General features: G+C 36.7%; 1 protein-coding gene across 3 annotated transcripts in view; it reads left to right on the forward strand.

Moving 5' to 3' along the window:
• The window catches only part of GIPC2 (GIPC PDZ domain containing family member 2), a 69992-nt gene that overhangs the window by 13364 nt on the left and 42305 nt on the right, over nucleotides 1-14323 (forward strand). For all 3 annotated transcript variants that reach the window (XM_036890280.2, XM_036890279.2, XM_036890281.2), the window contains one exon: nucleotides 11595-11780. In XM_036890280.2, coding sequence (XP_036746175.2) covers nucleotides 11595-11780 — 186 coding nt within the window. The remainder of the gene's footprint in view (nucleotides 1-11594; nucleotides 11781-14323) is intronic.

Below are 14323 nucleotides of genomic sequence, written 5' to 3' on the forward strand. Positions count from 1 at the left end.
AGTGGTGTGATAGAAGAGCTTTGAGGTCAGTTCCATAGAGAGGAGGGTTTTGGGTAGGATGGCATGCCCTGGATTTGACTTTTAGAGATGCCACTTTCTAGCCTCAATTTTCTCACTGGCAAAATGTACAAATAATACCTATTTTATAAAATTGTTGTTAGAATTGAATGAAATAGCATGTTAGGTATCTAGAGCAATGGCTCAATAAATGTTCTCTTTCCTGTTTTCCTTAAAAATGTTCATTTTTGATGCATTTTTTGTGGTATTTCTTTGTAATTTTTCTATTCTAGACTGGTACAATTTTCATTCTACTTTTTGCTTAATCCCAGAAAATAAGGAAAACAAATTAAAAAGTATATCTCCGTACATCATCTTAATGAACTAAGCTGTCTCAGTGTGAATTCTATGTTATAGTAACTAATCTGGACTCTGCTGATGAGGGCTTCTTCAGTAAGGTGTAGTATAAACCTAATAAACTATTTCCATCAACAAAGATGAAGATCTCAGTTAAACTTGACAAATATTAACTATGCCAGTTTATTTGGAATTGCATTTCAATGCTTTTTTCTCTGGAACCAGAAGTAACTCTAGTAATGTTCATATTTCTTTGTGTCATATTTCTAGGAACAGAGAATACGTCTGGTAGAATTTGTCTTAGTATATAGTTTATTATTCTACTCCCTTCTCCTTATGAACATTTAGAACTCATTTTCAACTCTCTCCATGCTCATTAGGTCTCCTAGGATCTTAACTGTACTCAAGTCATGGCCACTGATATTTGCTTCCAAGAAGCTTCTGGGGAAGATTACTTAGATGCTAAGGAATAGAGGAAGAACTCCACTACTGCCTGTCCTCAACATCCATATGTTTTTCCTTTTATTGCATGCTGTCTTAGTCTTACCATCCTGAAATTGGGGCTTTTTACTAGATCAGGTTAATAGAAGATGTATTATAAGTTGGTGGTCATATAATTTATATTCCAAACCCAGACACTTCGGAGAGTGAAAGAGGTGGTACTAGTAATTACCCTGGGACAACCTGGGTAAACTGGGACCTGGAGTCATCCTAATTATAATCAAATTGCCTATTAAAAAAGGACAAAGAAGAAAAAATATGATGTGAGAAAGTTTATCCTACATTTGCTAATTAAGCACCGACAATACACAAGCCAGTGAGGAAGGTTTTGAATTGTAGGCATTTGGGGGGAGAGTGGGGAGAGGAGAGTGGCCATAAAAATAGAAGCAGGTAGTGAGGGCACACGCAGTGTCAGCACTAGCCCTGGGGCCCGAAGACTCTGGCACTCCCCGTCCTGGCTCCAGCTTGGTGACACATTCCTGGGAGTTGCACGTGGAACCTGAGGGAGCCTGCCAGCTTCTTCGTGAAGCCTCCTGACCCTGCTGGGTCCCCCTGCCCTCTCGTCTAACTGCTCTGCCTGCCACAGCCCCAAGAATCTTACCGGCAGGAATGGCAGGAATGTTGGCAAGCAGAGGGTGGGAAGAAGCTGCTCAGCGAGAGCGGGAAGCGGGAGCTCGCAGGAACTCTGTGCAGGGGTGGAAGGGTCTTTCAGCCCCGGCTGTACCTAAGTGTCTCCACGTCTGACACAAGTCTAATCTTGGCAGCTCCTCGACCTCTTCCCGGACTCTGTTCTTGGCGCTGTCTATCCTGAGAATGGGAGAAGGTTCAAAATCGAGCAACCTTGAGCCTAGAAGAATTTTCACATACACTCTCCAGATTCTGGGCTTACCTCACTGTGTCACACCAGCCCTACTCACAGGCGGATAGTTACGCTCAAACTTTCTAGTGAGCAACTGAACTGCCTAAGGTTGTCAGTTTGCTTCTCCCTCCTTCCCCCAGTCCTTCGCCATCTCTCATCTTGGGGACCCAGTAGTACATTTTTCTTTGTCACCTCTCACCTTCTAGTACATTTTCCTAGTGTCTTTCAGGTGTCCTAGTTGAGAATAAATATCAGTTTTAATTTTACGATGTTTATAGTTTCTTCAGTGGCCCACTTTTTTCATAAAGTGCTCTTTTCCTGTCAGAATTTCTGTGCTAGGGAATAGTAAGGAATAGGCCACCTCCCTTAGCGCTTTATCTTGATACCCAAGTGGCTCACCATGCTTGCTTGCTTTCCAATTTTACATGATTCATTTGGGTGGTTTTTAAATATCACATGCTTTGTAGACATTTTATGGTAAGTGTTGCAGTTGTGCTTCCTGGGCTAATATGAACACAGTGCTATATTAGCATTCTGCTAAGCACAAATTTTAAAATTTTGAGTAAGGACCTTTTTGGGGTCTAATGGCCATATTTTATAAATTATGTTTGTGTATTTATTTGGTAAACTGGAAAGTTTAATCATGAGTCTCTTTACTAATAATTATAATTTATAATATGTCTCACAAACTACAGTTCTCAGATGTAAAATGTATCCTTGTTATAATTTGTCATTGCCTTTTTAGGTTCTCTTCTATCTTGTGTCAAACAGGAGGCTTTTAAAGAAGATAAGTGGTTTAGAAAGCTGGAAAATTTGAGACAGCACTTGACAAGTGGAGTAGCAATGATTTATGATGCCTTTGAAATTGGCATGTAACCTTGCAGCATTATTAGACGAGGATAAAGTTCAGATAAATCCTCTGACTGGAAGAATATTGTGGAAGAGGGTATATTTATAGCTATACACATTAGATTTATCTTGCTTGTTGGTTTAGTGTCTAGTGTCCACAAAGGAAAGGCTAAAACTTATCCTTTCTTGTATTTCAAGAATTGCTTTGAGATTTTTGACTTTCTTGGATACATAGTTCCTTTGATTAGCTTTCATGAGCAAAGGAAAATGTTCTTTTGGTTACTCTGGGAAGCATTCGGTAGGTTAACAAATACAAAATTGATTTTCTTTCCTATTTTTGGATAAAATTATTTTTGTCATATTGTTCACTAAAAATACTGGAAAAAAAAATAAGTAGTTGTACCAAAGATGGATGAGTACAAAGGATGATTCACCTTTTATTTAAAACTTGCCACTGCTGACCTGGGGCAGCTAATTTAGAAGTGAATCATTTATAGAAAGTTCTGCACAGTTCGAGGCAAGGCTTTGTACGATATCCTCATGAAGGTCTAAATAGAGCAAACGGTATCAGGTTTCTAAATATCTGTCTTGTTGCCAATTTTATATCTTTTCCAAACTGTGAAACTTGTGTCTAGACTGTAGCCATTGACACAGTCAAGTCAAAGGCACTGTATGTATAGCATAATGTATATTTTAAAAACAAATCTTAGAAATTTAGTACATGTATTATACTAGGAAAAAAAATAGGGCTTGGGATTTTAAGTGACTTTGTTATAATATAAAGAAATGAACATTTAAAATTATTTAACTGGTAGAAATAATTTAAAAACTAGTTTATCAGATTAAACAATATGTTCATATTTTGATATTTATTAATCATCTGATACATTTGACTTTTAAAGTCCAATTGCAAATAGTTTTTTTGTGTGCTTTTTTAATTCCTTTTAGGAAGGGGGTGGTTTATTAGGTAGAACAATGTATTTGGCTATGTATAGAGCAAAAACTGTATAGTCTATGCCTTTTAGTTTTAAATTCCAAGTTGAGTTTATATTTGCATCATGACAACAGGATCATGGCATAGAAAGAGGCCAAATGTCTGAATTCCAGTTCTGACTGTGCCGTTTGCTCGTCATGTGACACATCACTTCACGGGTCTGAGCTGGCGTTCTCTGCACAGGGTATAGTGATGCCTACTCTTATGACCTGACTCACAGGATTACTTGAGCTAGTGTTTTAGGAAGTGTTCAGGAACTTAGATGTCTCTATGCAGATACTAGGTGTCAGAGAGGCAATTTGCAGGGAGAAGAGCTTGGAGTTGGACACCCAGGGTTAGGGTCCCATTTGCACCAAATGCTCCCTATGTGACCCTACACAAGCCAGTTTATCTTTCTTAGCCTTTATTTTCTTCTATTTTTTTGAGCTAATTGGCATATAACATATTAGTTTCAGGTGTGTAATAAAATGATTCAATATTTGTATATTGCCAAACGATCACCATAAATGGATGTCCAGTTAACATCCGTTAGCACAAATAGTCCCAATTTGTTTTTTATTGTAGTGAGAACATTTAAGATGTATTCTTAGCAACTTCCAAATATACGGTATAGTATTATTAACTGTAGTCACCATACTGTACATTAGATCCCTAGGACTTATTTTATAATTGGAAGTTTGTACCGTTTGGCACCTTTTACCCATTTTGTCCACCCTCTCACCCCTGTGTCTGGCAACCACCGATCTGTCCTCTATATCTGTGAGTTCAGGTTTTTGTTTTTTGCTTGTTTGTTTGTTTTTTAGATTCCACATGTTAGTGAGATCATACAATATTGTCTTAGTCTGACTTACTACACTTCACATAGTGCTCTCAAGGTCCTTCCATATTGTTGCAAATGAGAAGATTTCTAAGATTTTATTTGCTTATCTGTAAAAATGAAAAAATTATAATAATACCTCTCACATAGAATTGTTGTAAAGATTAAATGAGGTAAGTGAAAGCACCTGGTACACATACGTAATCAATTATGTTTCTTGGACTTTTTAGTTTTGATTTCATTTTTCTCTTCTTCTAGACCTTTATTTCCCCATTTCCTTTACTTTTGCAGTACTTAAAGTGGGAGCCAGTATCCAATGTATGTACAGCTAAGAGGAATGAGCAGGTGCCCCAGTCTGACTATAGTTGAGGAATTGTTTGAGTTCTAGAAGTTCCTTGATACAGCACATTTACCAAATATTTTGGGGAACCATGGAGCATAAGACGCTCAGAGCCCTTTGGAAGAGTTTTGAGGAAACATAATTCTGTCACTAGCTTGGCTAGAGCTACTCTTTTCTGTTCAAGCCCTTGGGGTAAGTGGGTAATCTTTTCCCTCAATAATTACGTTGTTCTTCATTTCAGGTTGTTTTTAATTCCTGCTGTTTTAAGCACAGTTAATTAGATGGAGGTAAAATAATGTTTTTTTCCCTCCTTTTGAGAAAAAGTCTTTGATACTGAGATAGTATGAATAGACTGGATAAAAACCTTAGTAATTAACAAAGACAACATAATCCAAGTGGTTTTCTTGTACATAAAGATTTGGTATCAACTCCTGATGAAGGTATGGTTTAATCACTAGGTTTACTACTTTATCTTTGTTTTTGGTATTTTCTCTGTGTTTTCTATAAGAATATTGACTGATATTTCTATGATGCTTATTTTAGGAAGCATATAAAAAGTAAACAAGATTCTTGGGGTAGATTGAGATGTTGGAAAATAGTTAAAAATATTTAGTAATACTGCTACTTTAGATAACCACAAGAGGTAACTGTGTTCTAGTTGCTTATATTTAAAAATCACAACCACAAATAATGTAATACCAGCTACAAAAACCGTAATTTCTTCCAGAGATCTTTGGAACATGTGGAATCTTTGGCCAACTCACTTCCTGTTTAAGGAAAGCATTAAACAAAAGCAAGTTGGAAATGGACTTCCTGGAGTTTAAAAAGTGTATTTGATATGTTTTTGGAGAGATTTGTAACCTGTTTGTGGGCCAGAAGCACTAATGACAAATGGTTTATTTAACCTTATTCACAATGCACGTTTATGGAATTATAATGGAGAGAAAAAAAAGTTAAATTTATATTAATGGCTCTGTAAAGTAGTTCAGATTTTTATCATCCTAGTCATATAGAGTTTCAAGGGTGAATAATCATAACCATGTGAATCATAATCATAAGAACTGGAAAACAGCAATTTTTGATTTTTAGATCGTATGATACAAATGCTATCCACAAATTACCCTTCACAACAAAAAACATTGAAGGATAATGTAATTTATGGGGGAAAATGAAATCCATCTTGTTATGACCTTAAAAAGGAGCAAACTGATAACTTCAGGAAAAGTCAAGCAATTCAAGAAGCTTTCAAGCGTAGGTGTAAGTATTATTGTTCAAGGAGCACCTGTATTCCAGGAATAATTTTATAAAGAGCTTTTTAGTTTCAAAAGTACTTTTATATATAGTTTTACTGGCTTTCTGTAACACCCGAGTGATGTAGACCAGCCTTAATAATGCCATGATGTACATGAGGACCAACGAAGCCAAATGACTTGACTAAGCTCACTGAGTGTACAGCACTGCGACCAGATCCAAGTCTTGTATCTCTTAATCCATTGTTTTCTTCTCTTTCCTTTTACCTTTCTTTCCTTTTTAACCATTCCAAGGATGAAATAGCTCCTCCTAGAGATCTGTTTATTTTGCTGATATTGGAAGTAAGGGGGAGGCACTTTTTTGTGTCTGAAATTTTTGATAGAGGCAATAGGGTATTAAATTAGAATATGGATGCATAATACCTCAATGCACTAAAAGAAATACAATTCACCATTTGAGTTGTTTTTTCAGGGTAAAATGAGATAGGAGGTAGAGAGAAGTTTTAAACTGAAGAATTACGGAGATACAAAGTATAATGATTCTGTCACAAATCTTTTAGGTGAAAACAGAATGGGTTGGTGAAATTATTGGCTCATGTAATTAAACATTCTGGGGTAGAACTGTGTATCAGATAGGATGTTTTCAGCTACAAATGACACAGAACTACTTACTCAAGCTGGCTAAAATGAGACACTTTATAATTTTACATAAAAGAAGTAGAGTAGGCACCAAAGTTGGTTAACAGAGCAAGTGACCAGTGTTAAAGATAGGTTTGCTCCATCTTTTCTCTTTGCCTTTCTTAACATTGGTCTCTTCTTCAGTTGGTAGTAAGATGGCGGTGGAAGTTCCTAGACCACATACAGATAAGAAAACAACCAGAGGATGAAGGGGATTGTTTTGTAGTAGTGAAAAAATACTTTCCAGAAGCTTCCTGGACATCTTCCTCCAATGTTTTGTTGCCCAGGATTGGGCCACGTGCCTACTCCTAAACCACCACCTAGATAAGTTTAAGTCTTAGGCCTGGAATAGGGGATGTGCATTATTTTCCTCCAAAGCATATGGGAGGTATAGATATCTGATATCTGAAGGTTATGTTAGGAGGGGAAAAGAGTGGACAACCTCCAGTGTCTGTTTCTGACTGTCTTCAGGTCAGCCTGCATCTGGAGGCTCTGCCTTTCTCCATGTGTCAGCTTTCTTCCCAGCCTCACTCCTCCACTGTTTACAGGATGGCTACAGTAGTTTTAGACTTCATGTCATTTAGGGTGCATGAGAGTGCAAGTGCCACCTGTCTGGTAGCTTCTGTTGAAAAGAGAAGAGGGTTTCCCCAGAAACCCCCAAAATTCTTTCTTGGATCTTGCTGGTCTAAATTAGATGACGAATTAGTTATTAGCTGGTTTAAGCCTAATCATGATTCATTCTCTATGGAATTGAGGGCGGAATCCTCCCACCCAAGTTACGATACAGCATTAAATGGGAAAGGAGAAATTTCCAAGGCAAAACCAGGGGGAAGGGGAATGGATACTACATATACTGATGTGCAGCACAGTAACAATTCAAGGTCCTCTATCATCTGGCCCCAAAGGGCAACACTTTCCCCTTCAGTCAACCCATCTTTCCCTATTGATTAGGCACACTGATGGGCACACAACATAAATAAAAGACCATAAAATAAATCCCTGCCTACTAAACGTTTACAAAGCTTCATATGGTATGGCCTACAAAATACCTATGAAATTTAATAGGCATATAGAATATGAAGAAATGATGTTAGTTTAGGGCAAAAATAGAAAATGTAGAAGTTTAGTTAAACTTCATTGGATGGGGAAGATTTTGACACATAGACTGGGTTTAGGAGTGGAGTTTTAGCTATGGCATTTGTGGTGAAGGGAATGACAGGTGTGGGTATATGGAAATGGCAAAAAACAAAGTATAAAATTGACGAAGATAGCAGAGTCTAGAAGTGAAGTACCCAATACAGTAGCTGCTAGCCAAATATGGATACTGAGCACTTCAAATGTGGCTAGTCTAATTTGAGTCAGATCTTAGAAATTTCATAAAAATGTAAACTATCTCAGTTTTTATAATGGTTATATGTTGAATTGATATTTTAGATATATAGGTTATATCTTGAGTAAATTAGATTTACCTACTTTTACTTTTGTTCATGTGACTATTAGAAAATATAAATTATGTGACTTGTGTTGCACCTCATTTGGGCAGTGCACTCTAGAAAGTGGAATAGTCATGGGTGTTCCATCTGTCTTCTGAAAATGGGCAGTGATGCCAGTAAAGCACGAAAAATAGATACTCCAGAAGATGTTAAGGATTCATTTTACAGTGAAAAACATCAGAAAGGTTTTATCTAATGGATGGATTGTTTTCCTTGTATTGCATGATACCTTTTCATAAGTTTGCTTTCTTTGGTATAGTTTAGTTTGTTCACAAGGGAATACTAAAAAAGTAAAATACTGCCTCTTACTACCTTTTTTCTAGTTAACTGACCCTCTGGAAGCAAGTTTCTCGAGGAACATTGATACTCTGACCACTCTTTCTTTTTTTTAATCTATCTTTTAACACTAAACACTTATAAGTTATATTAATTGGATAAAGTAATAATTTTCTTATCTACAAAATGAGGATATTAAAACCTAGCATACAGTATATTGTAATAGGTGAGGTAAGGGAATGTGGTCTGTAAATGCCATTCAGATATAAACCGAGCAGGGCATTGTGCTACACATTGTAGGAGAGGGAGAAAGAACACTAAGGTCTCATCTCTCTGAGTGAGAGTGACAAATACATGTGTCAAACCAATCGGACTTCAAGGCAAGGTGGTTCAGATGCTCAAATGAGGTACTAGATTTAAATAATGTGAGCCAAGTAGAAAGATTGGTTGATAACACCTGGGCAGTCACATTTGAGCATAGCCTCAATAGACAAGGGCAAGTGGAGGAGTGGGCAGGCAAGTGTTTTAGATTTTGGATTGAAGGAAATGTATGAGTGATGGTAGGAAAGTTCACAATATGTATTTGAGGTTCCTTTTGGTTTAAATATTCGTGGCTTTTGGTATACTACAATTAGCTCATGTTGCCTCACTATGCCCCAGTGAGGGGTTTAGGGGAAGTTTAGGGATGGAGGAAGGGCTGGCAATATCTGTGGCAAACATTATTTGGTAATAAAAAAAAGTCAGCCAGCCTAGGAGTTCTTTGTGGTATAGGGACTGTCATATTCATCTCTGTGTGCCCAGTGTGCAGCCCAGAACCTGGAGGAAAGTGGGCATCCAATCAACAATTGGGGGTGGATGAATGGGGAAGAACTTTGCAGCATTTAGAAAGTAGTGTGTCATCTTCTTGTTTTTCAGTTCAAAATACAGAATCTATGAGGATGTGTTTGAATTTCTAGTCCTTTATCACATACTTGCAGATGTATTTGCTGGTGATTGTGCATGGAGAGCATATGAATGTTAGGTATTCTCCCATGAAGAACTGGTCTGAAGTTATGGGGCTTTAGTTATTTGCTGCTACAGAGGGCTCTCCTTCTACCTCCCAGTGACCACTACATTCCTGCAGGTTTTCAGAACAACTTCCTGTGGAGCTCCCCTCTATGAAGGATATAGCTGGCTCCATTCCTTCCAGGAAAAGAAAAAGATGTCTTGCCTGCCAGCTTTTGGCTGCCTGGAATGGAACATTATTCTGCAGGGAGGAAGCACAATGGAAAAGGTTATACCTACAGGAAATCTCATATTTGCTCCGCAGTGAAGCATGTAAAAAACTGAAAGAAAGGAAGAGATTTAGTAACTAGAGGTCCACTTTGTGTGGGATTTCCTTTTTGGGGTTTTTCTCCTGCCCTGTTTGGTCATCATTAGGTTTGAATGTTTTATTTCTTGTCTAACTGGTAAGTTACTTTTATATTAATTGTGTTTGGGATCCACTGTGAATGCCATTAACAGATTCACTGAAAACTGTGTTTGTTTTCTTCTACTTACTTCCCATAATTTTGAGAAAGGAATTCAGAAAAGCTGTGTTCTTTGCATACTCCATTCCCCCTCTACTCATTATTTATTTTTGTCAGTGGACTAATTATACCATTGATCTCATAATTAGAATAGGGTATAGGAACCATTCCTGGCTTAACTGACTTTTCTTTTCCTCCCTGTGAATAACATGTTTTTACACTAGAGAGTATTTGCAAACTCTTAGTACAAAGCCAGATAAATATGTTATGTCCTCATCAGGAACATGAAGATTAAAGTCCCACCAGTTAGCACATCTCCCCATAGACCTGAATGAAAAGGGGCAAGTAGTTGTTCTTTGCACCCATCTGCCTCCTCCTTGTCCTCATTATTAGCTCCTTTCATACATCTCTGGGATTTGATCAGAGCTTTGTGACCACACTGGATCTTTAATTGTATAGCAGGGAGAATTCTTCCAGCTCAGACACATTTGATATGGCTTAAAGGGCAGTTTAATAAGTGGTAATTGCACTGCTTCTGGGCTTCATGAAGCTTATGTGTTTAAGGCTCAAGGTTGTAGTGGGAATCAGGAATGATTTGAAATTCGGGATATAGGGAGAGGTTGAAAGTGAGGGGGTTAGGGGAAGTTTAGGGATGGGGGAAGGGCTGGCAATATCTGTGACAAACATTACTTGGTAATAAAAAAAAAGTTAAAAAATTTTCACTTGGCCATTTTTGTGTAACAGCTATATTAAAATGTCCTTTTGTAAATAGAATGTATGCAAATGGTTTTTGAACTTTTAAAAATGATATGTTTTGAACCACCTTCTCTTCTGTAATTTTGTATTTGGGCCTCACATATAACCCAAATTATGGCTGACACACTTAAGAGTAGCACTGCAGATTTTATTAAAACAAATCATATTTTTGAAGGAAAATGAGGCAAATAAAGACTTGGTAAACAGAAGTCCCTTTAAAATCTCCACAACTTTCCACTGTTCCAGTTTTTCATTCTGTTTCTACCATCATGTGAATTGACCAGATTGTATTAGCCTCTCCAGACATTAGTTCCCTCATTTTTAAAATTGAGATTGGATTAGTGAGTCTTTAAGGTCCATTTTAGACATGTTTTAGATATTTTCATATTAGCACCTCATTCACTACTTTTTCCTAGCACTGTAATACAAGATAAATACAAATTTTCCTCATTTAAGAAAATAACCAGTTTTCACAAATATTCTTGCCTATATTTTCACTGTGGTATGTGTATCATGACCTTAATTTTGGGAATACAGCCTCTGGTTTCAGCATTGTAAATGGTAGGAATTTAAACCGCTTTGAAGTTGGTGAGACCTGAATTTGAATTCTGGCTCTGACAAGTATGGGCTTTGTGGCTTTAGGCAAACTATTTACTATCAGTAAGCCTCAATTTCCTCATCTGTAACATGGAGTTGAAAATATAGTTACAAGGTTATTGTGAGGATTAAATGAGATAATGAATGTAAACTGCTTAGCACAGAGTCTGGCTTATAGGAAATACCCAATATATATTACCTAATAGTAATGATATAACCTCTTACATCAAAAGTTGAGGACTATCCCACTTGGATATTTATCAAACAAATGACCAACATGTTTCCTGATGAAAACTGACCTAAAATATTTTTCTCCTTACAGATCTTATATTGCACTTTAAACACACCTAAAATTGACATGGAACGACTTTTAGGAGCACAAATAGGTCTTGAAGATTTCATATTTGCCCATGTGAAAGGAATAAAAAAAGAAGTGGAGGTGTATAAATCTGAGGATTCACTTGGTCTCACCATTACAGATAATGGTGCCGGCTATGCTTTTATAAAGGTAAGTGTTAAAAAAATAACTGTGTAACCTGGGGGGTAACATTTAAGATAATCTCCCAGGTTAAGGAAAGTTGGAAATGATCCTCCAAGTGAGAGCTGCTCAGCACGGATGCACTGGTAATGTTTCATTTAAGAAGTGTTTTGAAGACATCGTTTTTTGTTTACCCTTTGATTGAATTTCTTCTCTTCGTTTTAAACTTCCTTTAGAATTTAGAACTTAGTGTAAAGGAATGTTTGGCCCTGGTATGTACTGATTATCATATGAGTTTTTGTTGGTCTCTAGCTCATTAGTATCTGATGACTTTCATGCTGATTTCCACCAATTTAGTGTTATTTCCAAGTGCACATATTTTTGGCCATCTTATTTACTTTAAAAATATCCTTCAGAATTTTCTAAATTATATAATTCCTTTATTTAAATGCAATGAACAATATAGAGCTATAAAGGCAAGAGAATGTGAAGTCTGAAGTGGAATGAAAAACTAAGAAACTGAGGGGTGGTAAAAAGGAGACCCATTTCTTCAAGCTAACAGTACTATTATTAAGCAGCTGTAAGAACAGCTGATTTATACTGAATGCCTATCATGTGCTAGGCACTTTGCATATATGTTCTCACTTATCCTTATGCCAGTTCTGTTTGGCTGGTATTATGGTTTTTTACTTACTTTTTTGTTGAGATGTAACAAATTTTTATTGTACAGCTTAATGAATGTTTACATATTTACATCTGTATAACTGCCACCCAGATCAAGGATACCCCATTTCTACCACTCAGAAGGCTCCTTCGTATCCCTTACCAGTCAATATTCTTTTCCCACAGAGGTAGCCACTATTATTCTGACCTCTGTCACCTTAAGTTTTGCTTGTCCTTTAACTTTGTAAATTAGAATCATATGTACTCTTTTTTTTTTGTTTCCTGGTTTCTTTTTTTTTTTCCTGGTTTCTTTTGCTCAACCTCATGCTTGTGAGCTTCATCTGTGGGTGGGCACTATTACCAACCTCATTTTGCAGATGTAGAAACAGGATCAGGAAGGTTAAGTGGCTTGCCCAAAGTTAATGCAGCTGGACACTTTTAGGATTGGTATCTGAGAGATCCGACTCCAGAGCTAGCATTCCTATCCACTGAGCTCAGAATCAGTTATAAACTTCATGCAGTAGAGCATGTTACATGCCTTTATTTTGTCCAAATCCTTGATTTGCTGATGCATTGTCATCATTAAAAAAAGTCTTAGGAAGTTATCTTCTTAACTGTAAATAGTACTTTATTTAACTTCCCACTTGTTAGAATGGCTATTTTTAGCTCTGCAAAAGATATGACTGAGCTGAAGGTTGAGAGGGTGACCAAATGGAAAATCCTTGAGTTGGGAAAGTCATGTGGGATTATCTCGGGGAAGCTCAGGACATGAGGAACAAGCAGCAATGCCTTTCTAATGTCAGCAGGGAAGGGCTGGAAGTTTTGCAAACATGCGAGGATTTTTTAGGTCTTAGTCTCTAATGTTCAGCACTTGTCCTGTTTTTTTTTTTTTTAATGCCTCATTGAGTATGTGCCTGCCTCAGAGTACTAGTCACTAGACAGAGAACATGGCAAAGAAAAAGTTGACCATAAGCCAAACTGCCAAGATAATTCCACTTAGAGGAGAAATTAATACCATAGTGTATACATGGTTAATATGACTTTAAAAAGAATTGGGGTGAGGGATAACTTCAAACTTACTGAAAGATTATAATAATAATTCAGAGACTGTCCATAGTATTCATTGCCCAAATCTCCAACTTTTACTATGTGTCACATTTAATGTGTCGTTCTCTCATACACACATGTATGTATATAAATAAATGCAATTTTCCTGAACCATTTGCAAAAAAAATATGCAAAATTGTGTATCTTATGCCCCTTTACCCTAATATTTCATAACGTAGTTACAAAGAATGAGGATATTCTCATACATACAACTAAAGTACAATTATGGAATTCAGAAAATCTAACATTGATAAAAAACTTTAAATAAACCTAATGTTCATAGTGCAGTTTTATCAGTTGCCCAAATGCCCTCTGTAGCATTTTTGTTCCTGGTATAACAAAAACATATACATACATGTGAGTGTGCATGTATAAATATGCATATATGAAAAAGCAATCTCATAGATACAGAGAACAGTGTGGTGATTGTCAGGCATGGGAGAGATGGGTGAATTGTGTGTTTTTTATTTTTTTGTTTGTTGAAATAAATAGTACTGCATGGTTCTCACAGATGAAACTTTTCGGATTAAAAAACAACAGACTTAAACATTCATGATTTTACTATCCAAGTCTCAAAATTCCCTAGAACAAGAGTATGTAAATAACTTAATAAGAAAATTCAGAGTATAGTCCTAACAAAACCTATAAATTCCTAGAAGAGTTTAAGACTGGAGTTGCCAGAATTTATGTAAAGGTCCAGATGGTAAAAAATTTTAGGCTTTGTCATAATTTAGGATCATACAGTCTTTGTTTGGAACCCAATTCCATCATCTGCTGTGTTATTTTGTTCAAGGCATTATAAT

The sequence above is a fragment of the Manis pentadactyla genome, chromosome 4 (assembly GCF_030020395.1).
Source record: "Manis pentadactyla isolate mManPen7 chromosome 4, mManPen7.hap1, whole genome shotgun sequence".
Taxonomy (NCBI): domain Eukaryota; kingdom Metazoa; phylum Chordata; class Mammalia; order Pholidota; family Manidae; genus Manis; species Manis pentadactyla.